Consider the following 23,671-nt stretch of genomic DNA (forward strand, 5'->3'; position numbering starts at 1 on the left):
CTAATGGGGCCACCCTTCGAACCTATGCATAGGTGCGAAATACAATTCCTTACATGGAAGGTGGCCTTCCTTATAGCCATTACCTCACTCAGGAGAGTAAGTGAATTACAGGCATTGACAATACAAGAACCATTCCTACAGTTACACCAGAATAAAGTGGTTCTTAGAACAAACCCAAAGTTCTTGCCTAAAGTAATTTCAGCATTCCACATCAATCAGCCAGTGGAACTACCAGTCTTCTTTCCAAAGCCACAGACGGTGGCAGAAAGGGCTCTACATACACTAGATGTTAAAAGAGCCATTTTGTACTACATAGAAAGAACACAAGACTTCAGGAAAACTAAACAACTATTTGTAGCATTTTCCCCAACACATAAGGGCAATCCTATCTCTAAAGCAGGCATCGCAAGATGGATTGTAAGATGTATACAAATATGTTACATTAAAGCAAAGAGAACATTAACTGTTCCTCCTAGAGCTCATTCTACACGAAAACTAGGAGCATCTATGGCATTCTTAGGGAACATTCCCCTAGATGACATATGTAGAGCAGCAACTTGGTCTACACCACATACATTCACAAAGCACTACTGTGTTGATGTACAGGCTGCACAACAAGCCAGAGTGGGCCAAGCTGTATTAAAAACTCTATTTCAAACAGTTGCGACAGACACTGGTGACCACCGCTAGGGAGGTAACTGCTTTACAATCTATTCATAAATGTACCATCTGCAGCCCATATGCCTCGAACGGAATATGCTACTTACCAGTATGCATCTGTTCTTGGCATAGAGGGCTGCAGAGTGGTACATGCCCTCCCTGCCTCCCCGGAAACCTGTGTCTGTCCCAACATTATTTTATTTAGATACATTTACATGGGCATATCTTTATGTACTATACTACACTACTCCATCTAACCCTACTATGGCAAAACAATCTAAGGATGGAGCCGATGCCCATGCGCACTAACACCGAGAGGAGGAGTCACCTATGACGACAAAGACTTCTCCAGAAGAAAAACAAAGTGCAATCATCCGAGCCCAACACCAGATGGCGATCTATTCATAAATGTACCACTCTGCAGCCCTCTATGCCAAGAACAGATGCATACTGGTAAGTAGCATATTCCTTACTCGTGATGAAACCATGTACAATTTTCTACAAGGGAAAATCGTTCTAAGGATTCATTTTAAGATCCATTTCAAAGGTGTATTTGTACTTCCATTCCAGCCAAACAGTCTTTTTATCCTTCTGCATTAGCAGAAATGATCTTTTGCATTAAGATGCAAAAAAAAGCGTACGGCCACAAGGAATTGCACGATAGATCTTTTAGAAAAGTGAGGTATGTGAAAGCTAATCAGCCTTTGCCAGCAAGAGTGACTACTAATACTCCAGATTCATGAAGGTCGTATATTAGAGTAGGGAGGTCACAAACCTCGACCTACAAGAGTTTTGACTGTAGAATACAGAATCACTTTGTAGTCATGGTAAATATATATTTGCTTTGACAATCCAGTGGTAGATTATATGTTGTGGTAAATATTTTTGTGACACATTGTGGTATTCTGGTAGTGCACCTTCATGACTGTAGTGGCCGCTCTCCAAACTAATTCTTTGGCCCAAGAAAGATTTACATCAGAAAGCTGCACACATTTTGCAAATACTACAGCCATGAAACTGATTCCACGGCAGAAATGCAGGTGGGACAAGCTGTGTTGAAGAATGTGTATAATCCACTTGATCTTACCTTGCTAGATAATCTATGTTTTCTATATGATTCTAAGGATATAAATCAGTAAAAGATCCAATGCTACAAAATAAATGTATTGTCTGTAACTCTTATTCTCCAGCATTGATAATCTTTCATATTTTCCCACATGAATGCTCTTCCGGTTGAGGCATATAATGCATTTAGCACATCCGGTATGCAGACTTTGAGGTCCATTTTTAATGGCGAACGACATTTCGCCGTCTGCACTAAAGCACATAAAAACACAGCTCTGCAGTTGCAGGTGGGGAAATCCCCTTGTGCAGTGTGGGGAGTGCAGCAAGGAAATGGGGGAGCCTTAAAAGAAAAAAGAAAAGAAAAAAAAACAGTCACTGCAGGACAGACACCGGCATGGAGAGTGTGTTGGTCCCGCTGTGAAATATCCTCAAATCAATACGTCTTGGCTCAAGTATCTGTAAATGAACTCCTGGGAGCAGAGCTTAGGTCCCATTAACTTACAGGCTAGATTGATAAGCCCTGAATGATATGGATGGGTGGCTTTTTATTGTACTATATATTGACTATATTAAAAATGTAACACATCTTCGTAGGGGAATAATTTAGTGAATGTGCATCTGTGAAGGACGCAAACACTGGATACTGTCATTGCAGGTAAGTAATCTTTTCTTCTTGCCTGCTCTTTCCTGCATTGTTAAAAGCTGAGAAGCACTTCAAAGGAGAGTGGGCCTTTAGTGCCCAATGTGAAGGCAGTACACAAATTGTGGCTGTCTGGGTAACTCATGCTAGAAATCTTAGCCTGCTCAGAAATGTGTGTCCCTCCTAAGCTATATCCTGGAAGGTTGTGTGCTGGGATTTTTCCCACAAGGTCCCAGTTTGCTATTGTTTTCGTACTTTTGCGAATAGCTCTGTAGGAGGGAGGTCGCCGGGGCAAAGGCTTTTTGTGTGAGGCATTTCAGAAGTGAGACCGTTGTTTCAGAGAGCTGTCACACAAACCAAAAACCTATCTCACATCGGGTGACACTGCTATTGGCTTTTTTGCTTGTCTGTAAAGGAATTGACAAAACTTCAGTACAAGATCTGGAGAAGGGGGTAGGTCTAAGAACCTGAATCTGGTAATGGTAGCTGGGAACAGAAATCATAGCCATGCATTTGCTTCCATGAGGGAAATGCCGTTGACAAGAGAGGAAACATCAACTTTACCTTTGTCACTAAAGCTCTTTCTGGCTATTTCTTTTGCAGGAAAACATGGAGACATTCTCCCAGTGTCCAGAAGCCAAGAGCATCTGTTGCAACTAAAAAGAAAGGTTTGTTTGGAAACTATCTGTAACAATTATGAAATGTGGTGTGAGGAGGGTTGAGAACAGGCCATATTTACACATTCGCAAATGAATAAGTACCTCTGGTTTGCTACATGCAGTAAAGTTTTTCTTTAAACAGACACCACTCCTGCTGTTGTGGGAGTGTTGTGGGTATTTGGTGACATTGGGAGCCTTTTAAGTTTTGAGTCCTAAGACTGGAATGTATCTATATGTTTGGAAGTATATGCCCCTGATGTTATCTAAATCATTTTCTTATAATCATTTTGCTAAGGTGGGACGCCAGGTTCTATGGCTGTTAATTTAGTTGCCCTTAAGCACCTGACTCCCTGAACTTTGTGGTGACTCATACCATTTCATCAGCTCCTTTGTTTTACTTTTTATTTAAATAGCCATGTTTGTGTATTACACTGGAAACAATGGTCAAGTGTGATATTTTGGATGGCTTTGGAGAGGTAGTGTCACAGGCAAGATTCACTCTTGAGGAAACGTAGACTTTTCCAGCAGTAAAATTTCCCTTCCTCTCAACTTATTTCTAAAATCAGGTGGTCCCTTCCTGTAAATATTTTGCTAATCTCTGCAGCTAACCTTCCATTTTGTTCCTGCTTTCAATGGGAACCCAATGTATTTGTGTTAGCCGAGTGTTGAGGGAAAGGCAGACGCTTATATTTGCTTTCTGTTTGCTGGCTCTTGTCCGCAAAGACTTTGAGAAACCATGAGTGGACATTAGACTGTGTGCCTAAATAAGCATAGTTCTCCAGAGAGAACTCAGTCAGAAGTGTACCTTCTGCCTCTCAAATATTCAAAAATGGAACATGTGAAAGTCACAAGTACTGCGGATTAGAAAGAAGGCTACAGTCCTGACCTCAGTGATAATTGTGCTCAATCTTTCTGAAATATAATCCCTTCTCATGCATAACAAAAAGGGTGATGAAATTGGTTTTGCCACCTAAATTGTCACTCTTATCAGCTGTTCTGCCTTCAATTACTTCTACCTTATATCTGGCATCTCACTACTGATTATTACACTACTGAATCCCTCAACAATGAAGACTTCCTTGTGGACAAAGCTCTTACCTACAACCTCCTCACTGACAAGGGTCTCCAGTTCATCGGTTGTGTACTCTTGTATGACCATAACGACCTCATCAATGAACGGGAATTCATCCCCAACAACTATCAAGTTATGTATTTTTTTTAAACCATTTTTATTGACACTTAGAGAACCAGGCACAATACAGCATTAGTCATTTTTGCACATGGGAGCATAATTGGAGGTGCAAATCCATGAACGATTAGGATAAGATCAGAATGAGTCCAAGCCACCTGCCTTGATGCTTCGGTGTCCGCATCATTTGAAGTAACAACCTAGAGGAAACACAAACTAGAAGAGAACATTTCTTTTGTTGGCAATTACTTAATTCTCATCTACTCTGGGGACCCACCCTATGCCGTCAATGATTTATTTATTGACTAGGTTTTACTTATCCAAATATAAAGGCAGTTCCCTAAATAGATCATGCTAGATTAATCCATGTTTGCCTTATTCTCTAACTGATGGAATGGTCTTCCAAGCCCTAATGTTTGTGAGGTATTCACATTTAAAAACAAGTTAGTCACTGACCATATATATTGTATGTCCTATTCAGGATCAGTGGAACCTTCTCATCCAGTGAGTGCGCCCAGTCCTGCAGTCAACTGAAAAGCATTTAAAAATGTGGGTCCTTGAAATGTATTGTCCCTGGGAGGCTTTGCCGTGGCTCCCCTAATTACTGACAGATAATCCTTCTGCAGGAACATTTGACCTGGAACAGCTTTTACAGCACCCACCCCTTTTGTCAGTGTAAACTTGACATGATAAGTTTGTCTTTGGACCGGTTTCTCTTGCAAACCATTAACAGTCGTTGATATGGGTTGAGGATAGAAGTTAATTTCCCTGAAGTGACCGTTCGACTTTTGAGATTTAATAGAGTGACAGCTGTTCCCCGTGTAATAATATAGAGCTGGTGACAAATTAAAGCAAGGGGCAGTCATATCATAACACATGGTATAGTTGTAACCTCTTGTCACGCCCCTAGAATCATTAACAAACATTATCCATAGTTGGGAATCAAGTCCCTAAGATTTGCTGGCCTCTGATACATGGGATAACATTACTGATAGACTTCAATGTTTCTTTGATTATACCTTGTTACTGCATAATCATGTTTGTAGTTGTTTCTTGGCCCCTTAAATTGATAAGACCTTATGATTTTTTTCTTTGCTGGTCTTATACTTTGCTGCCCTAATTTGCCTGTATTTTAATCAAGCCTCGTCTTTTGTTTAAAGTAATAGCTATAAGATTAAGTGTGGTTACTCTATAATTCTGAACCACCTCCTGAACTATGAGAGAGAAGTGTACAAAGGGAGTAATATGGTTATCCAACTGGAATAATCGAGGCCCTGGGATCCCAGTGGTAAACAACAGTACCTATCTCTGATATGGCCCACTTACCACACTGCCCTATTGCCTAAAGAAAGAGCATTAGGCTTCTATTTTGGTTGCCTGTTCTGCTTCAATCGACTTTTTGAAAGACATCTTGCTATTTTAAAGATGAAGGCTCTTCTGCAAATCTTCATACTTTTGCTCCATACTGAATGTGTTCCGTTTTGTGGATTCCATTATTCTCCTTATTTATTTTCTGACTTATAGTACTTCAAACCCAGCTTTCCGCTGGTCGCTTATATTGTCCTTGTGACTTGTTTCTTGTTCTCAGTTCCATCAAAAAGTCTACTGGGTTCTTTTGCATGGGGTGTGCTCAATCTCAAATATAAGTCAGTGAAAATAAGTTCCCACTGACTGCCCTTCTTGTCGTATGTCATACCTTCAGGATTTTGTGGATTTAGATTGTGATTGACCTTTAAATTGTGATCTGCTTTTAAATGAGTTACCTAAAGATTAGGGTGGCGGTGTGCTTAAGATTGTACACAGTGTTTTGGGTTAGCTGGGCTAGTTTACTGGTAAGGGTTAGGTTTGAAGTTGGAGCTTCCGTTAGCAAAAGTTAACTTGTGGTCAAGGAATATAAATGGTGAAATCCAGCTTTTCAAAGATTACCTTTTTGAATTTCACTGTGAAATGCATGTAAACTCACTATTGATGTCACAACGTTTTACCGTTACATTTTCAACCAAAACTTTTATTAATAGCATTTTTTCTTTTGACATAGTTTGTTAAAATTTGGGGACTATTCAAACTAGGTAAATTGCTATTTAATGAGAGCAGTTTAAAATTTGGAAAATATTCAAACTAGATCATTGGCTGTTGAATGAGAGCAGTTTTGATGATGGGAGTAGAGACAACCACTGCAGAAGAATTGAGAATGTCCCCAAACTATCCATGACTATGTAAAAGAAACAGTTATGTATACAACTTTTTATAAAGTTCAGTGTACTTTCTTTAAGACTTCTGCCTATGGAAGATAATATCTGAGCTGTCTAAATGTCGAATGTGTCGTAAGTCAAAAGTGTGGTTGTGTGTCTCATGCATACTAATGAGGTTTTGGGCTGAAGCCAAACGAAGTGGTCAGAAGATTTGTAATTGGAACAGAGTTCTCAAAGGTATCTGTGCCTTTGAATCCTCCACACCTCTGCTGATTAGGCCATAATTTTGTGTTCGAAATATGAAGGAAAGTGTTGCCATCATTAACTGGTTTCATTTGTTTTGAAAAGTGTGAGAGAGTGGGTGGCATACTTACTAATCGGCCATCAAGATATCACGTTGTGCAGTTCTAATGATTACATTTCCCATTGCAGGGCTCTGAAAACATTTCCTGCAGTGCCATCTCTCCATGCGGCAGCTGGATTTCTTATGCTACAGCTTCTCGGTTTTGCCTTTATCGCCTACAGCATGGCAGTGACAATATTGGCATCACCAGGGTAAGAACAGGTTGTTTAGTACTAAAAGAAATTCTGTGGAAGATTTGTAAGTGACTTTGCAAATTGTGTGGGCACTGGTCTGAATTATCAGAAGCAGATAAGGAATAAGAATGTTTTTTATTAGAAAGGGCCCATTAGTGGGTAATAGAAATGTTTATTTCCAAGGGGGGGAGCGGGATGCTAGTCGGTGTGTCGTTTAAAAGTGAATATCATTAATACCGGCTTCGGTTTGGGAGTAATGTGCTCCAATGTTTGAACACTTGGTAAATGAGCATAGAGAGAGCTTGGTCTGAAGGGGTTGGAATGGAGCTTGAGTTAGGCAGCACTTTGTTCATCTGAAATGTTCAGATGAAAAAGCCAAGTTATTGGGTATTTAAATATTGAATAACTGCATGCTTGAAATTAGTGTGGTTAAACGTGCTTGTGAAATAATTTATTCTAAGATGATGCCTCAACAGTTTTTGCTTCAATTGCTGTAATCCAGGTTCCCAAAGTGTTGAAGCAACGTCAGACTGTGCACCAAATCATTTTCTCGGCATGTTCCTCGAATATTTTTGTGGCTTCAGCAGGAGGCTCCGTGCACATGGTAAAGCTGTCTGATGCAGGCTGCAAACTTGTGCACACCTTCACTCCAAAGTCAGGTAGGAAGATATGCCTTGACCAAGCTGTTACTTTTATTTTTGCTGAACTGGCCCTGCTTCTCATATTTTTTTTCTTTTGGTCAGCTTCATTTAAAACATTTTAATGTCTGTATTTTCACACATTTCTTCTCTTGCATTGTCTCCTCATTGTCTTTTTAGCCTCCTTTTGGCCAACAGTATGACTCATTGCTACTGTTATGACAGTGCTGGTAGATTGGGGCACATCTACAAGTTGGGAGGCCAGTGGCACATGCTTTTGCTAACCATGCATTCCCTGAACATTGTACTGCACAGTTTTATTTTTTCCCCACTGACTAAGACTTATTTAAACTATTTTTCAGTTCCCATAGGAAGACTACATAGTTGAATGTCTTCTCTGCAAATAACCCTTTAGGCATTTATGAGTTTAAGTCGCTGTTGCCTCTTTCTGCATGGCTCTTCCGTGTGGTTTTTGTATGCCACAGATGCCCTAATTTAGCAAATGGAGACGGTACAGTAGTCCGATCTCTGCCTTTGATCACCACATGACCTGTTGCCACTATATCATTTTCTGTTTGAGCATTTTGTTTAGTGTTCACTTGGGTTTCTCTTGAACAAGATCTAGTTCATGAAATAGCTCTTTATTCAGCTGGTCTTCACAAATCCTTGATTTTCCCTATCAGTTTATAGCTAAGAGATCTGTTATGAGGCACAGAATGAAGTGTGATAACGACATTCAGTGCAAGAAAATGTCATCCTTGCTTTAATCTTTGTTCACTTGAAAGCTTCTCCCCTCAGCCAGTGGTTGCTTTGAATTTCCTAGGTCTCGATGCACTATTTGTTTGACATCTTTGGTACCAAAGTAGTTCTAAATGTAGCCATGTGAGACCCATTCCTATGCCTGACATGCAATACTCTTGTCACTTTGTTTTAGTGTTACTCACAAAGCATACTCTTTTAACCTAAACTTCACAATGATATGAAGCCGGGTCTGGTTGCTTAATGCGTCCACTGTAGGGGCCTGTGTTTGACCTTGTGGTCACAGGTTCAAATCCTGGTGGGTCCACTCAGCCTGTCATCCTTCGGTTAATAAACGGAGTACCATTGAGTTGGGTAACAATAATCATCTGTTGTACAACTCCAAGATACAAAGATACCCTTCTGGGTGAACGTGTGCTTTACAAATACATGTTATGTTAAGTTACATCTCGTACCAGAAAGGTTTGCTGGTCAGATTCCTAAAATGTATGCTTCCGGTACTCGCAGGGTTTTCTGGTTTCAACTCTCCTTAAATAAAAAATTAGACAAAGGTGCATAGATAAACTGCATGGATTCACATCTGAGCCTGCTGGTTTTGATATGGCAAGTGAAATCTGTGTTTCCATCAGAATAGGCTACTAATTCTTACTGGGCTGGTACCTTTCCAGTCTTTCACTGGCATTGGCTAGCCATTTCATCCCTTGGCTCCAAGTACCACTTCAATCAGTGGAATTTTATCAATTGTGCAGTAGTAAATAAGTATTGTAGATCAGATATTCTGAAGACCCAGAAAATGTCACTCTCTTGTGGTTTCAAGAGAGATAACAGAGACAGTAAGTCACTAGTCCTTGGACTCCAAAAACTCCAAGGGTGGATGAAGTCTGTAAAAAGTACTCTGTAAAAAGTAGAAAAGCACTATTTTCTACATTGCCTGTCATACTTCCTACTGCTCTCAAGCTGTCTGTGAAGAAGGAATGCAGTGCTGTCCTACAAAACCCCACTGTGCCTTTACTTTACTGTTCGTATACATCATGATGTGCAAGACTTGAAACTTTTCATGGTGGACACAGAAAATGGGATTAATTCCTCAGGTGAAACCTTTTATCCACTACACCCCAAAGTACAGGGTAAAGGTAATGAAGCAAAAGCCTCTCTTCGACCCTGCTCAGTCCTTTGGTAAGAGACAGAGGCCTGACTATAGAGGGCCCTTGCATTTTTAAGAGGACTGTCATTAAAGAAATGTGTGCAAAGGTATCCTGAAATAGACAGGATGCCTTTGACTTAGAAGTACCCAGAACGCAGAGTAAAATTAGAGTGTTTTGCTCCCCTACTGCTGTTTAGGTATCATCAGCGACTGCCCATCTCTGAACAACCGAATAAACTTTATCAAGACTAGCTGATTGTCAAGAAACAATTCTTAACAACGTCTGGTCTGTGAAATCCTGTGGCAGTCTGTGCCAAAATAGACAAGCTGGTGCTCCCACAGTTATCCAGCATGATGTGACGTGAACCGTGTAGTTTATTTTTATTATTTGCCCTGTGAGGTAACTAAGGAATCTGTCTTCCCAGAGGGCGCGTGTACACACATTTTGTTGGATAATCATGACATATTCATGCCTCTGCAATAGTGAGAGGCATTGCTGCTCAGGGTGATCATAGTGTGGCTGCCAACTCTGATTGTTAGGCGACTACAACATACATGTATATGTAGATGTAAGTTGCTCAAGCATGTTCACCCCCCCTTGAAGCATACAATGTATGATGCTTTTAGTGCTCTCGAGGTTGTGCCTGCTTGAAATGGCCTTTGAGCTATTTCTTCATGTTGTTCCTGGTGGGCACCTTGTATATTTACGTACCATAGAGTTAACTACGATAGGGAGATGTGATGAATTTTCATGGATAGAGGTAAGTATCGCCATCATAGGTGGGAAAGTAAATATAACCATATACAACCAAATATAACCACTACAAAGGCTCAAGGTTGTTTTCTCCAGAATCGGTGTCCCATTCCCTGCTTAATAGAACTGTTGTTTGCCTCAGTTTCCTAGCTCTAGAGAGTGCAATTTCCTGGCCTCCTTAGTTCCCATTCTAGCTGTCCTCCTCATGAGCCGAAGGACATTGAACCTGCATCAATTGGTGAGCCTGAACCTGCATCAATTGGTGAGCCTGAACATTTTGTTTTAAATCTGCTTTTAGTTTGAGTGACCTTGGCTCATTGCAAATGTGAACTCCAATAGCAGACAAGTAGTTTTTCATAAGACGATCATACTCTGGACTCGCCTGTCCTATATTCCAAAGACGTCTGTCTTCCTACTTTCTCTCCATAAACTCCTACCCCCATTGCAGCAATATCTATTTTATATGAAAGATCCCTGGACAGTTTTATGGTTATGTGCTGAATATATGTTTACCTCTGGATGTTTAACCACATGCACGTCATACATGTTAGGTCCTGCTCCTTTCGTCTGGTCTTCCTGTGCTAGTCTGTGAAGATTATCAGCAAGATGTTACCCTTTGAGAGGTCTCTCCTGTGCCTTCACTGCTCCTCTTTCTCTTCTCAGGAACTACAGATGCTGTGTACCTGCTGTCTACTAGTACTGATGGCAAGTGGCTGGTCACCGCCCACCAAAACTGTGAGATTCACATCTACAACATCCCGAAGTTAAAGGTGACTGTTTTGGGAAACTGCTTCAGTGTATGAGCAGTTGTTTTCTTTTGCAGTTAACAAGGCGATTTCTAATAAGAGGGGGGAATCTTAAAACTGTGTTTATATTGTTTGTGCTGTCCATGGTGATTCAAGGCTGATACAGGAGCTATTGCTCAAAGTACTTTCCTTCTATGTTGAACTGATGAAAGATGCCATGAATGTGGCGACTCTGTTAACTGTGTCAGCTCAGCAGGCTCCCTGGCTAGTGAGGCGTGCAGTTATACAAAGAGCTTGTTCAAAGAGCCTGAATTCCGCTTGGTTAGACCTGAAAAGGCTGTAACACACAATCTCATGCTTTTTTCTCTCTCCGTGCAGCATTACTGTACTGTTCCAAGCTATGACTACCCAGCTTCTGCTTTGGCTATCCAAGCTGTTACCAATAACTTGGTTATTGCTCACTCGGACCAGCAAGTAAGTGTTTAATTTAGAGCCTTATGATGTGAAGGGGCTGACTGTTGGTATTATACACCTTTAAATATGCTTTCCTTGTGATCTGCACTCTGAAATCTGCTGTTATACATACTTGGGTGTCTGGTACCAGCTTCCATTCTTGGACCTCAGCTATGCTGCTGCTCATTATGATGCAGGCTTGCAGTGAAATGGTACGATGTTGCTGACATGGAGTACATATTTAGTACTCAAATGCATCCCAGCAGTCCATGGTGCACGGGTACTCTCTCAGTAACTAAGTATCTCGTAACTGGCCATTAGGCATTCATGGTATGCCGGTAAGAGGATACCGCGCAAGTGGCCAAAGCTCATTAGCTATAGCAGTAATAGCATACACTGCAACTGGTCAAGGTGCGTTATATCGTATAATAACGGTAGCGTTTACCAATAACAGCATACACTGCCGCTAGATCAGTGGCGTAATGAAAGTTGAAGGGGCCCCCCTGCAAGGTACACCGAGGGGCCCCCCTCAGGATTTAATCCGTAGCTCTCCAGCGTGAGTACAGTGCTGAGGGGGCCTTCTGCAGCTCGTGCCCCCCCCACCCGCACTGCTGGGGATGCGGGGGCCTGTGTTACGCCCCTGCGCTAGATAAGGACTGGGACAATGCTTTGGAGCGAACTGCCAAAGTTTCTCGAAAGGCCCGGTTTAGTTTGATCAGTTTTTACATACTTCACCAAGCCTGTTTAACCCCAGAATGTATTAACCGATATTTTTCTGGTGCGGATGCTAGATGCCCGAGGTGTCAGGAGCAAGGGGCGACGTTTATACATATGGTTTGGCGCTGTCCCTCCCTAACCCAATACTGGCAAGAAGTGACACAAGTGACAGCGAGGGTGACGGAAAGGGTGGTCCCATGCACACCGGCTCACGTACTGCTTCATTTATTTCCACACTCTGCTAAAACCAAAACCACATCCAGATTTCAGGATTTGGCATTCATTGTGGCGAAGCGGGAAATCACTAGTAGCTGGAAGAAGCCGGGGGGCCCCGATGTCCTCAGGTGGAGACGCGAGATAGAGAAGTGGGCGGGTTGCGAGAGCAGAGTACTGCTTAGGAATGTACGGCGGGGAGTAGGCAAGCCGAAGGGAGCCCAAGCATGGGAGGGTCTAGTGGCAGACTTATTGACGCTGGACAGGGGCCCAGAGGCTTCCACACCAAAGAGAATCCAACAGGTGGTTTGCAGTTGTTGTTTGAGGTCTTGTTTTTGGGGTGCATAATATGTAATTAAAGGGACGATGGTGCAATCCTGCACTGCCATGCACAGACAAGGCACAACAAGGACATTGACAGCATCAACAGGTCCATGGGCTGGATTGCCCGACCAAAGCTAGCATGTATTGATTGTCTCAAGTTGTATGATGACCACACAATAAAAGGCAATAAAGTTTGTTTTTAAAAAAAAAACAGCATACACTGCCGCTGGGCATGGATCAAGCTTACTAGCTCAGCCACTATTTTCAGCATGCCGCCTTGGCTGTTTTCCTAGCAGAGTGATACACTAGAGAACAAGTTACTTGGTTTCAGTCTTATTAAGACAGGATATGTTTATTTAAATCTTTTCTTTCCAGTAACAAGATGCACTGAAAGGGTTGTTGTATATGCGTGCTGTTTCAGTCATTTCAACAGTTAGTAGGATTGATAGGATTGCCCAGAGGAAATGTTAGATATCACTGTAAGGAGAACATCCCACATTTCTTTTTTTTATGAAAAGACATGGATGCTCTTACTATGCTTATTTTTTGTGTGCCTTGTAAAGCAAGTCTAATACATGCCTCCATGTGTCCTATTGAGTCAGCACTTTTTTTAAATAATGGACCCGAAAAACGGTTAATGTGGCTAAAATTGAGAATTTTAAAGCTGTTTGAAAGCACATCAGTAGGCCAACAGAAAGGTATGTGTTCAAAGACCCAGAATCCCAGAGAAGGCTTTCTGAACGAGAGTAAACGTGAATCTGCTTTTGAGACAAGGTAGCAACACTGAGCCTGTGTAAGAAAGCAGTATAAGAGAAAAAAGCTGAATTGTGCGACTTGACTTTTTTTTCAGATAGTCAGACCCCCCAGGATATTGCGCCATAGATTTGCAAGTTTAGCCGCACAAAAATGGAAATTTAGCGGCAAAAAAAAGGAAATTTAGCTGCATTATTGCGGCAGTTTATTGTACTCGTAATCTTTCCTTTTCAGTCTTAAACTGATTTAGCAAAGTACTCCACTGTGAAATAGGCATAAGAGAAATAAGCAACAACTATGACTTCATTCTATATCAGTTTGAAAATGTTTCAGTTCTTGTTTGCGAGCTTGCGGCGTGGTTCGAGCCTCATGAAAGTTCAACATCCTATGTATGATTCAAAACATGCTCATGGAAAGAGCTCCAAGGTGCACTGCATAAAACTGAAAAACAAGTTTCTTTAAAATTACATCTAAAGCAGTGACAGCTGCAGGTTTTTTGTTTTTCTTCACCTGGAGGGTAAAAATGGAGAGCGCGATAGGGAACCGCCTCTGGTGAGCACCGGCCAGACTCGGCCCACTTAAAGCCATGGAACTGCAAAATGCTGGAGGGTCTGATTATGTCAACAGGCGCTAGGGAAGACAGTGAATGTTTTCAGCAATGTACAGCCTTACCCTCGGTCAAGACTGTCTTTTTCGTGTCTTCCCACGATGCTCCTCTGCATTCCAGCATCTGACTCTAGGCCTCGAAGTGGCAGTTTTCCTAGTCCAATGCTTCTCCCCTGAGAACCCAGACCTCCTGTGACTCGCACCAGATGTGCTGCTGCAGACCCTCCACATACCTCTGCTCTCTGGTTGTAGGAAACTCTGCCCCATTCCCAGCAACTTGTCAGATGACCACAGTGTCCTATGGTGTAGGGGGTTTACATCGCATGCATTTCTTGCGGACTTGTGCACATCTTCTGAAGCACTTACAGTCCGTTCTTCCTTGGCACCAGGATACCCTCACATTGACTTGGCCCCTTGGCTGTTCTTGATTTGGACACAGGCCAAAGTCAGACCAATTAGCTTTCGCAATGCTTGGTTACAAATTTAAAATAAGCACACCATACAAGTAGGCCATGTTCATAGAGTGTGCATATTCTGAAGACTGCAAAGTCACAAGCACCAAACAGTAAATCAACGCCATCCCTGAACAGTGTTTTTTTATTGTTGACCGAGTTGATAATCCCATGGCAATTACAGAGAAAAAACTCCAAGGTTTAGCAGAGGGACGGTTGGGAAGATGCATGCTGCTTTAGGGCAGGTTGCTTTCACTGCATAACATAATTAAATAAAAATACATAATACAAACACTGGACAGAAATAATAGAGCAATCAACAATCTTCCCCGAAGGGAACAGACGATTATTCCACTGTCGGAACCCGTTAATTACAATTATATCCGGCAGTACATATTAAAGAGATGTCCAATTTGGAGACATTAACCAAGAGAATGTCACGAGTTTAGTAAAAAGTTCTCGAAGCACCCGTGCCGAACAGGGTAGGTGAAGAAAATCATCAAACGTGGCTAAAATTACAGCAGAGAAATACCATGCCTCTTTGACACTGAAAGACGCGCTGCAGGGTCATGGTGATGCCCGGTTTATAACCGATACTTGACAGGTGTGGGCAACTAGATCACGCTTTTTGCTAAGCGCAAAGCCGTGCAAAAACGTTTCTTCTTGTCTGCCTCTCACAGCTTGGCCAGGAGGAAGCAGGTATTGGACGGCGGCACGTAATGGCGTGCGTGCAAACAGCCAATAAAAGGGCATTGTTTGTTTTGGTGTCTCCCGGTTGACACTTTTGTAAATATCGCGGCCAATATTGCAAATATCGCGGCCAATATTGCAAATATCGCTGCCATCGCGCTAGTTAGCCGATTTTGTGATTTTATCGTGAATCGCAAAAAGCTGGAGGGTCTGGATAGTGAAGTTTGTATGTCAAATGAAGCCTTTTTGGGTTGGAGAGGAGATAAATAAATGGTGAATGCTTGTCCTATAAGTAGCCTGTCATGGTGACCTTTTCATTACTTCTTTTACTCTAATGAAAAAGCCTGGTCAGAGGCAGATGTAGCTGCACTTGACACAAACAGACTCAAGGAGGAGGTTTGCCAGTCATTCTACCTGCATTGATTAGAACATTTTTGGAACTGCTTCCCAGTAAACCTCTGCTCTGGATGGTATTAAAAAAAACGTATCCTCTCAATTATCCTTTTTAGTACATCTCCATAATCGTTGGTTGAACTCGGTCACCAAGTTACCCTCCTCCATTATGTACCATAACTGGATACTCGGGGTGTTCCATGACCGAACTGTCCAGGATGTGCTGTAGCTGGGCTCAGAGCTAAGGTCAGAATCAGTCAGGGCTCTGAGCCAGGAATGGAACTATGAACAGAGCTTGACTCAGAGAGCTGATCATGCCAGAGCTCAGCGAGCCATTACAGGACTGGGGCAGGATCATGGGGCCAGGAACATGGCTTTAGGGAGAGATTCGTTTTGTTGCCAGTTCACAGCACTGTGTTTGCTTCACAGCTAGGTTCGCGCTACATAAATACCAATAGAGAACCATGCTTGGAGCTGTTCCTAGTCTGAATCAGAGCTGTTTAGTGTCATTTGAAGCCGGTTTTAGCTTGATGGGTGTCTTAGTTTGAATGCAGCCCATATTCTGGTTGGCTTGAGCAGGGTATTTTGTTGACTGGCTGGTATGTTTAGAAGACTGGTTGCCATGGAGGATTTGCATGAGCGTGTACCCATGGAGAGACCCTTAGTGGAATGTGTTGGCCTATATTTAGTCTAGTTGGTGTACGAAGCTGGCTCTCTATATAGTGGACCACAACGAGGTACATTGTGTAGAGTCCAGACAACACTTATTGGTTTAGAGACGCTGAAATTATAACACTAAATGCTCTTTTGTGGTAGTGTGGGCGAGCAGTTTAGGCTCATCAGAGGGTATTGCTAAGTATTTGTTGTACTCACAGAGGCAATAAATGAGACGCACGCTCAAAGAATAAATCCGAGACCAATTTAGAAAAATAAGTCGTATTTTTACATAAATTTTGATACCAAGAACTTCTGTATCAAGTAAGCCCTTTTTCAAATATGGATTTTTTTTTTTTTTACAGGAAAGTAAAATGTTTACTTAATTGGTCTTTATGCGTAATGCCCTATGGGAGAAAAAGATATATATACGATATACAGGTACTTGCGGTAGGTTTCCAGGGATCCCTTTCATGACTTAAGGTGGTAGGGAGGTAATGTCCAGAAGTACTACCAACAGTTACTCGGTACCTGCCCTGGGGTGTCCGGGTGCAGAGGTGCTGGTCGGGTTGGTAGCTTTGCGCGCTTTGCCGGTGGAAAGAAGGGGGGCCCAACTTAAGACAGGCTGCAGAGGGGTACATGGGGACAAGTCTGGGTGCTACCAACAGGAGGCTCGTGTCACAAAAAAGCCCGGGTGCTTAGTAGATGGGTTGGCTGAGCTCGGTGTGCTAAAGGCCCTCACAGCTGCTCAGTCTTAGTGCAGGGGGTTTTCTGCAGGAGGGGCAAACAGGACAGCTGAGCCACTCACAAAGTGGGTCTCACTGTCCCTAAAATCACTTGACGTGCAGGTCAGTCTTCCTTGCCATTGGTGTCCGGTCTAGGCACAACAAGCCTTGTCTGCTGCAAGGGCTCCAGTACCCAAGATATTGACACTGGGCAGCTCCGGTGGTCCTGACGTCCCCACACTTGGAGGGAGGATGGATCCGACCACTGGGAGGACTGCTACCTCTTCCTGGACAGCTGCTGCATCGGTAGACTCCGTAGGCACCAGGTCAGTGTACCGGGTCCTGCTTCTTTCGTGCCTGTGGCTGCAGGGTGATAGCTCCTCTATTCCAAGAGAGATTCTTTGGCAGTTTGCGAAGTACTGGCAGGCCTCTGGGTTTCTTGAGGTCAGTACAGCGTCAGGATGAATGAGTTGCTCCATGAGGGTCGGGGCAGCAGACAGGCTGGCACAGTTGGCGCCAAGTCAGCCGTACTCCTTGGTTCTCTGGTCAGCAGTCTTCTTCTTCCCCTCCTTCTTTTGTGTCTAACTAAAATCTGAAGATCTGGTATCGGGGGCCCCCTAGATACTCATTTTAGGGGCGTTAAGGGGAGTGAGGAGTAAATGCCAATGTACTACCTACCCCTGGGCTCACTACTCCCCTTGTATCACCACTTTCTGTGTGAAGTGGGCATAACACTGTCCCTGAGTTCCTGAGTGTGCCAACACAAAAATGGCCACTTCAAAAAAGGTTATACCCACATCAGGTCAGGCCGCCTTTGCGGTTGTACTAGCCTTGGGGTGGGCATGCCTGCCTGACTAGCTAATTTTCCCACCTGTCCTGGTGCCACAGGGCTCTCGACAAAGGGGGTCAGCTTCCTCTCCTGTGAGAGGAGCCAAATTTGTTGTTGTAATACTTTATTCGAAAAAATATTTCATAAAAGTACAAACATTCAAACATACAAAGCCAGATTTGCATTTCAAAGGCTGCAACTTTATTGAAGCTAGCCGGCCTAGGAATGCTAATCAGCAGGTCCTCCTGTGTGAGGGGTAGACCCCCACTTCCTGGACAGACTTTGTTCCTGAGAGCAAAAGGCTCCCACCCTAAGAGGTCAGAAACCGGTCTTGGGTGGTAGGGTGGCAGAAACTCTTCAGCCAACACACCATAGGCTAAGCTGGTAGGTTTTCAGGGGGCACCTCTAAGGTGCCCTCTGGGTGCATGTATTAATAAAGCCGAAACTGGAATCAGTGGGGGCGTATTATTACAGGATGTTTGATATCAAACACCATATGTTTCAGTTAAGCCATTATGTAGCCCGGAAACTCGTTTTGACCAGTGCCCAGTACATACCTTAAGAGGGCTTCCTTGCTCACTTGCAATATCTAGCAATAGAACTAGACATCACAGGGGCATATATGCTCATGCAGAAATGTCCTCACATAAAACAATGCACCCTGCCTTAGGGCTCATACGCCTGCTGTAGGGGTGACGTATTGGAATGACACACAGGGGTGTGTCATGATGTGTTTTCACTCCTGGTTTGCATCATGTCATGCAGCCTGCACTGGCAGTCTGTGTGAAATTTGTATGTGGGTGTCTTAGGGTGGCATAAACTATGCTGCAGCCCTTAGGGAGCATCTTTAGTATCACTGCCCTGGGTACCTGGAGCACCATTTACAAGGACTTACAATTAATTGTAGCACAATTAGACGTTACCTTGCTTTAGGGAAGGAGCACTGGCACTGAGGTCTGGTTAGCAGGCCTCAGTGCCCTGTTGGAATCGAAAATCAGCATCTAAAAAAGCTTAAAAAAAAAAAAGGGGGGACAAAAAGTGGGGGATAACTGCAACACAGGCTCAGTTTCCTACACAAGCCCTCAGCCCAGAGGCCAGGAGACTCAGCCACCACCTGGGAGTGTCTTCCTAGTCTGTCAGGTGAGGCAGAGAGTAAGGGGACAGGCTGCATTGTTTCAGGGCCTACCTGCCTCACATCCTTCTGTCCAGGTCACTGCGCCTGGGCATCTTCTTGTAGGTAAATTCTGTAAGGGTGGGGCACAAAGCACACATATCCCCTCACACACTTCCTGAAGTATCCAGTCAAGCCAAGGAATGCCCTGACTTGAGTCTGGGTGGGTGGAACTAGCCAGTCCAGAATTGTCTGGATCTTACGCTGTAGGGGTTTAACTTGACCTCCACCTACAAGATGTCCCAAGTATACAACTGGGCCCTTCTCTATCTGGCACTTACTTACCTTGCTAGTGAGGGCTGCTCTTCTCAGAGCCTCAAGGACCTTTCCAAGGTGGGTCAGGTGATTCTGCCAGGTGGCACTATAGACAGCATCATCAAGATAAGCTGCACTAAAAGACTACAGCCCAGCAAGGACTTTGTTCACCAACCTTTGGAAGGTGGCAGGGGCATTATTTAGTACAAAGGGCATAACAGTAAACTGATCATGCCCATCTGGGGTCGAGAATGCAGATTTTTCTTTTGCTCCAGGGGTCAGACCTATTTGCCATTACCCTGATGTGAAATCAAAAGTACCGAGAAACTTGGCTGCCCCAACCTGTCACTTAATTTGTCATCCCTAGGAATTGGGTGTGCATCTGTCTTGGTTACTGCATTGAGGTCCCTATAGTCCATACAAAACCTCAGCTCCTTTTTACCACCCTGGGTGTGAGGGTTAAGGACTGATACAACTGGCCTGGCGGAAGGACCCTCAAAGGGTTCAGAGACTCCCAATTCCAGCATCTTGATAACTTCACCTTCGATGCTTTCTTTGACATGATCAGACTGCCTGTAGATTTTTATTTTCAACAGGTAGGCTGTCCCCGGTGTCCACATCATGTGTATGAATAGGTGACATTACAACGCATGCTAATACATCGCATGCCGTTGCAACGCAAACTTTTACTCAGAATTTCCTTCGGGGGGGGGGGCTGGAAGTTGGAACAGATTCATTTTCTATTCCAACTCCAGTGTGTGCAACAGCAGGGAAGGTGTTGGAGTTAAATCCAACACCTTCTACTCCTGCTGCACACCTTTTGCGTTGCAACAACATGCGATGTAAAGGCATGCGTTGTAACAGTTTCGTTGTAAAGGCTGTCTCTCCATGCGTACACCAGCTGGGTGGACCAGGGGTCAAAGAGAAAAGCTCAGCATACTGATGCAGGGCTTGCTCACTAGAAATAGAGGGGTCACAATGGTGTGCGTAGGAAGCATCTTACTACAAGACATTTTCAAAGCAACAACATGGTCCTACACATGCATCTTATCAAAACATTATTGTGTAAACATCCAAGTACAAGAAGGCAAAAGTGGAAACATCTGAGTTGAAACATATATTTAGTACTGTCCGCCCTTTGCACTCACCTTTGCAACAGGATGAAAACCACTGTATATTGTATGCATATCATGTGACTCTAGAAGACTTCACGCTGCATAAGAGACTGGTTACTTACCATTAGCAATTTGCTGTGTGGAACTTCTATAGATTTTAATCCTTCCCCCCACACCAACTGGTGAAGCGAGCACAAGGGAAAAAGGGGTGTATGCTTTAATATTGCTGTAAAAATGAATTGCAAAGTGGAAGCAACTCACTGACATATTGTGGTCTTACATTCAGCGCCATAGAACACGCCTGTGGTCAACACTCAAAAGAAAAATGTGTTACTAAGTGAGGATTTCCTAACCTAAACACTAGGTGGTGGAATAATGCAATCTATATGAATCTAGAAGAGTTTAACATTGCAAACCTATTGAACTATTGTTGCGGGTAAGGAACCCGTTTCTTCTCTTTACAAGACAATTGATAAGTGTGTAATGTCTTCCAGTATGGGTGATTATTGAAAAAACTGAAAAACAGATTGCGGATGTCATCTTTCAGATTCCCTCTAGAATGTGGCAGAATTGTTAATTAGCATACTGTTGATGTAGAATGTTACGGTCTATTTCCAACCAAAGTAAATTTGAAAATTAATTTCTTTGCAATTTTTTCAGGTGTTTGAATTCAGTATCGAGGAGAAGCAGTACACAGACTGGAGCCGGAAGATGCAGCAGCACGGGTTGCACAAAGACTGGCTTGAGCGAGACACTCCCATCACCAATATCACATTCAACCCCAAGAAGCAAACACAAATCCTCTTGCACGACACCTACATGTTGTGTATCCTTGACAAGTCCCTGGTGAGCTCTGATTTCCTTATCGCCGCCCATAAAGTTGGTAAAAAATAGGATGGCAGACGATAGCCAGATCAGGCAGGGGATATGAAAGGTCAGGCAACTTTGCTGCTGGATTACCAGAGTAAAGCAATGTGAGCGAGAAAAGTGGACGTACTGCCATGTATTTGAGAGTTTTGTGTCGTCAATCCTACATTCCTGTTCAGTTAAACAACACACAAGAAAGAAGTTTGGATTTATCTGTCATTTTGTACTGTGGAACTGCAAGCATTTTCATTCAAATTAATATATGGGCAGTGGTCACCTACAATCATGGCAAAGTAATACTGGATGGATGAGAAATGTAAATCTCCGAAAAGCAATCAACATTGAGGCGGGTGTCATGGTGATAGGTACTTGTTGATTATTGCACACCTACAGTTCACTGGGAACCCTCAGTGTGGTGTCCATATGCCGTGGAATCAATACAGATGATCCTCAGTTTGGTATGGGCATGGCATGGAATGATTGTGGTTCTACACCGGCAGTACACAAATGAACCTCAGGGTGGTGTCAGCAGCTTTGAACCATTGTGGGTTATGGACTTGCAATGCACAGATGAACCTCACGTTGCTGCCTTTGTAGGACCATGACCCTTAACGATTCCATGCTTCAGTGTATATGGTGAATGCTGGTCTGGTTTCATCGCTCTAGTCCTAACTGTAGGCTGTTAGCACTGTCATGAGAAAGCCACATTTAACATGGAGGAAGAAATATTTGCATGCTGGCAGAACACTTTTTTTACCTTGTAAATGCATCTTAGTTATTGTAACTGGTGTTCTGGTGAGAAAACAAGTTAAGTGTTTTGCTAGGAAAAATGGAATGATATTTAGTTACCTTCATTTTCTTCTACACTTCAAATCTGTAGCCGCTGCCCGATGATAAAACCATGTTGCAGAATCAGATGAGCCTCAGAAGCCTTTCTGAAAGTGCAAGGAAAGCGTCTGCACATGCCTTCAAGATTTCCAAGGCATATCAGGTAAGAGCGCTCTTATGTCCTATATCTGACTTCCACATTCACTGATCACTTAATGTTGCTTCCATTGAATCAACCTAAAACATACTCACCATGCTCTTAGTTTATTTAAGTTGCCTCCAAACCCTCTTGTAGTCAGCCCACTGTGTAATTCCTTAGATATTACCCATGTTCCTGTTTTGTGAATGGACTCATAAATTCCATCAGTAAGATCCTAAGTTACAGATCAGCACACTGCATACTACTATTTCTATGGGCCCCATGTCCTAGAGCATGAAAGAGATCAGAAAGAAACTGACGTGAGCACAGAGGTGGCACAGCTTTAGTGGCCCAACATCACATCCTGGGCGGGTTAGAACAGACAGGCAGCCAAACAGCGCCACCTACCAACAAGTGAGGGTTTTGCTATGAAAAATCTTCTGGATCCAGTATGGCGCCTGGGAAAATTCACAAGGTGAGGACTGTGCGGTTAGATAGAGTCTCTGCCATTAAACGCATTAAAGAAGGTAAGTAACTTGTTCTTTTAGCCTAAAGTACAGTGCCTCAGAATGCTTCTTCAGTGGGTTTGACTATGCACTCAAATACAGTTAGATGGAAAATGTGGTGTAGTAATAATCACTGGTTTTAAGGGCGAAAAGTTAGAAGTTGAAAAGTTAGAAGCCAATCCTCTGGTTTGAAAAGGTATTCGTTTTTTTTTTTTTTTTTTGTTATGCTCTGGAAATGCGCGACCTTTTGGCTTTGCCAATGATTTTTTCCTGAAAGTGTTCCATTGTGAGAATTGCCTATGGAAGTGCTGAACTACATTAACTTTTAAATGAAAATCATTGTGTTGAGTTCCTGCCCATTCTGAAGATTTTTCATACATGCATTTTTTACTTTTTTCATTTTGTTCGCGATTTTGAAACATTTAATTGCTACAACCTAATTTCCCTTTAATAACCGACATTCAACAATGTAGCTCGATTTTAATAGGTATTAAGACGGTTGGGCTTTACAACCGAAGAATCCATTTCCATTAAGTGGCTTTCATCGAGTGATCTTTCAAATCTACACAGTTCTTGCTGGTGTGCCTAGGAAGCCCTTATCTCACCAACTTCTTAACAATCTCAGTTGTACCTGGTGTTAGGTCTTGTCCTTGCCAACAGTCCAAGTGCCACATCATCTAAACCTCTAGCCCCTTTCTGTGGAAATTATTTTCATTAATGTCACTGAATAACTCGCTTGTTTCAAAAGTGCTTAACCTTTTTATTAAGAGTATCCTTTCTGAGTACTTTTATTTTTTAGTAGGTGACAGACGCACGAGGAGCAGTTTTTTAGTTTAATTTATTTGTCGTATAGAGATACCGGGATTCATGTTCTGAACTCCCTGTTGAAAGTAGATCATTTGACTGTCACACCATGCTGTCCAGTTTGACTCATGTACCTTAGTTTTCATTACTTTCCTCCTCAAGTGTTTTTGATACTTAAGGGCACAGGTATGAAT

General features: G+C 42.9%; 1 protein-coding gene across 5 annotated transcripts in view; it reads left to right on the forward strand.

Moving 5' to 3' along the window:
* UTP4 (UTP4 small subunit processome component) overlaps window positions 1-23,671 on the forward strand; it is a 163,154-nt gene that overhangs the window by 134,346 nt on the left and 5,137 nt on the right. For all 5 annotated transcript variants that reach the window (XM_078670214.1, XM_078670212.1, XM_078670211.1 and 2 more), the window contains exons 10-16: window positions 2,969-3,033; window positions 6,838-6,960; window positions 7,445-7,601; window positions 10,901-11,007; window positions 11,362-11,457; window positions 20,994-21,179; window positions 22,081-22,191. In XM_078670214.1, coding sequence (XP_078526340.1) covers window positions 2,969-3,033; window positions 6,838-6,960; window positions 7,445-7,601; window positions 10,901-11,007; window positions 11,362-11,457; window positions 20,994-21,179; window positions 22,081-22,191 — 845 coding nt within the window. The remainder of the gene's footprint in view (window positions 1-2,968; window positions 3,034-6,837; window positions 6,961-7,444; window positions 7,602-10,900; window positions 11,008-11,361; window positions 11,458-20,993; window positions 21,180-22,080; window positions 22,192-23,671) is intronic.

Source organism: Lissotriton helveticus, chromosome 12 (genome assembly GCF_964261635.1).
Source record: "Lissotriton helveticus chromosome 12, aLisHel1.1, whole genome shotgun sequence".
NCBI classification, from domain to species: Eukaryota; Metazoa; Chordata; class Amphibia; order Caudata; family Salamandridae; genus Lissotriton; species Lissotriton helveticus.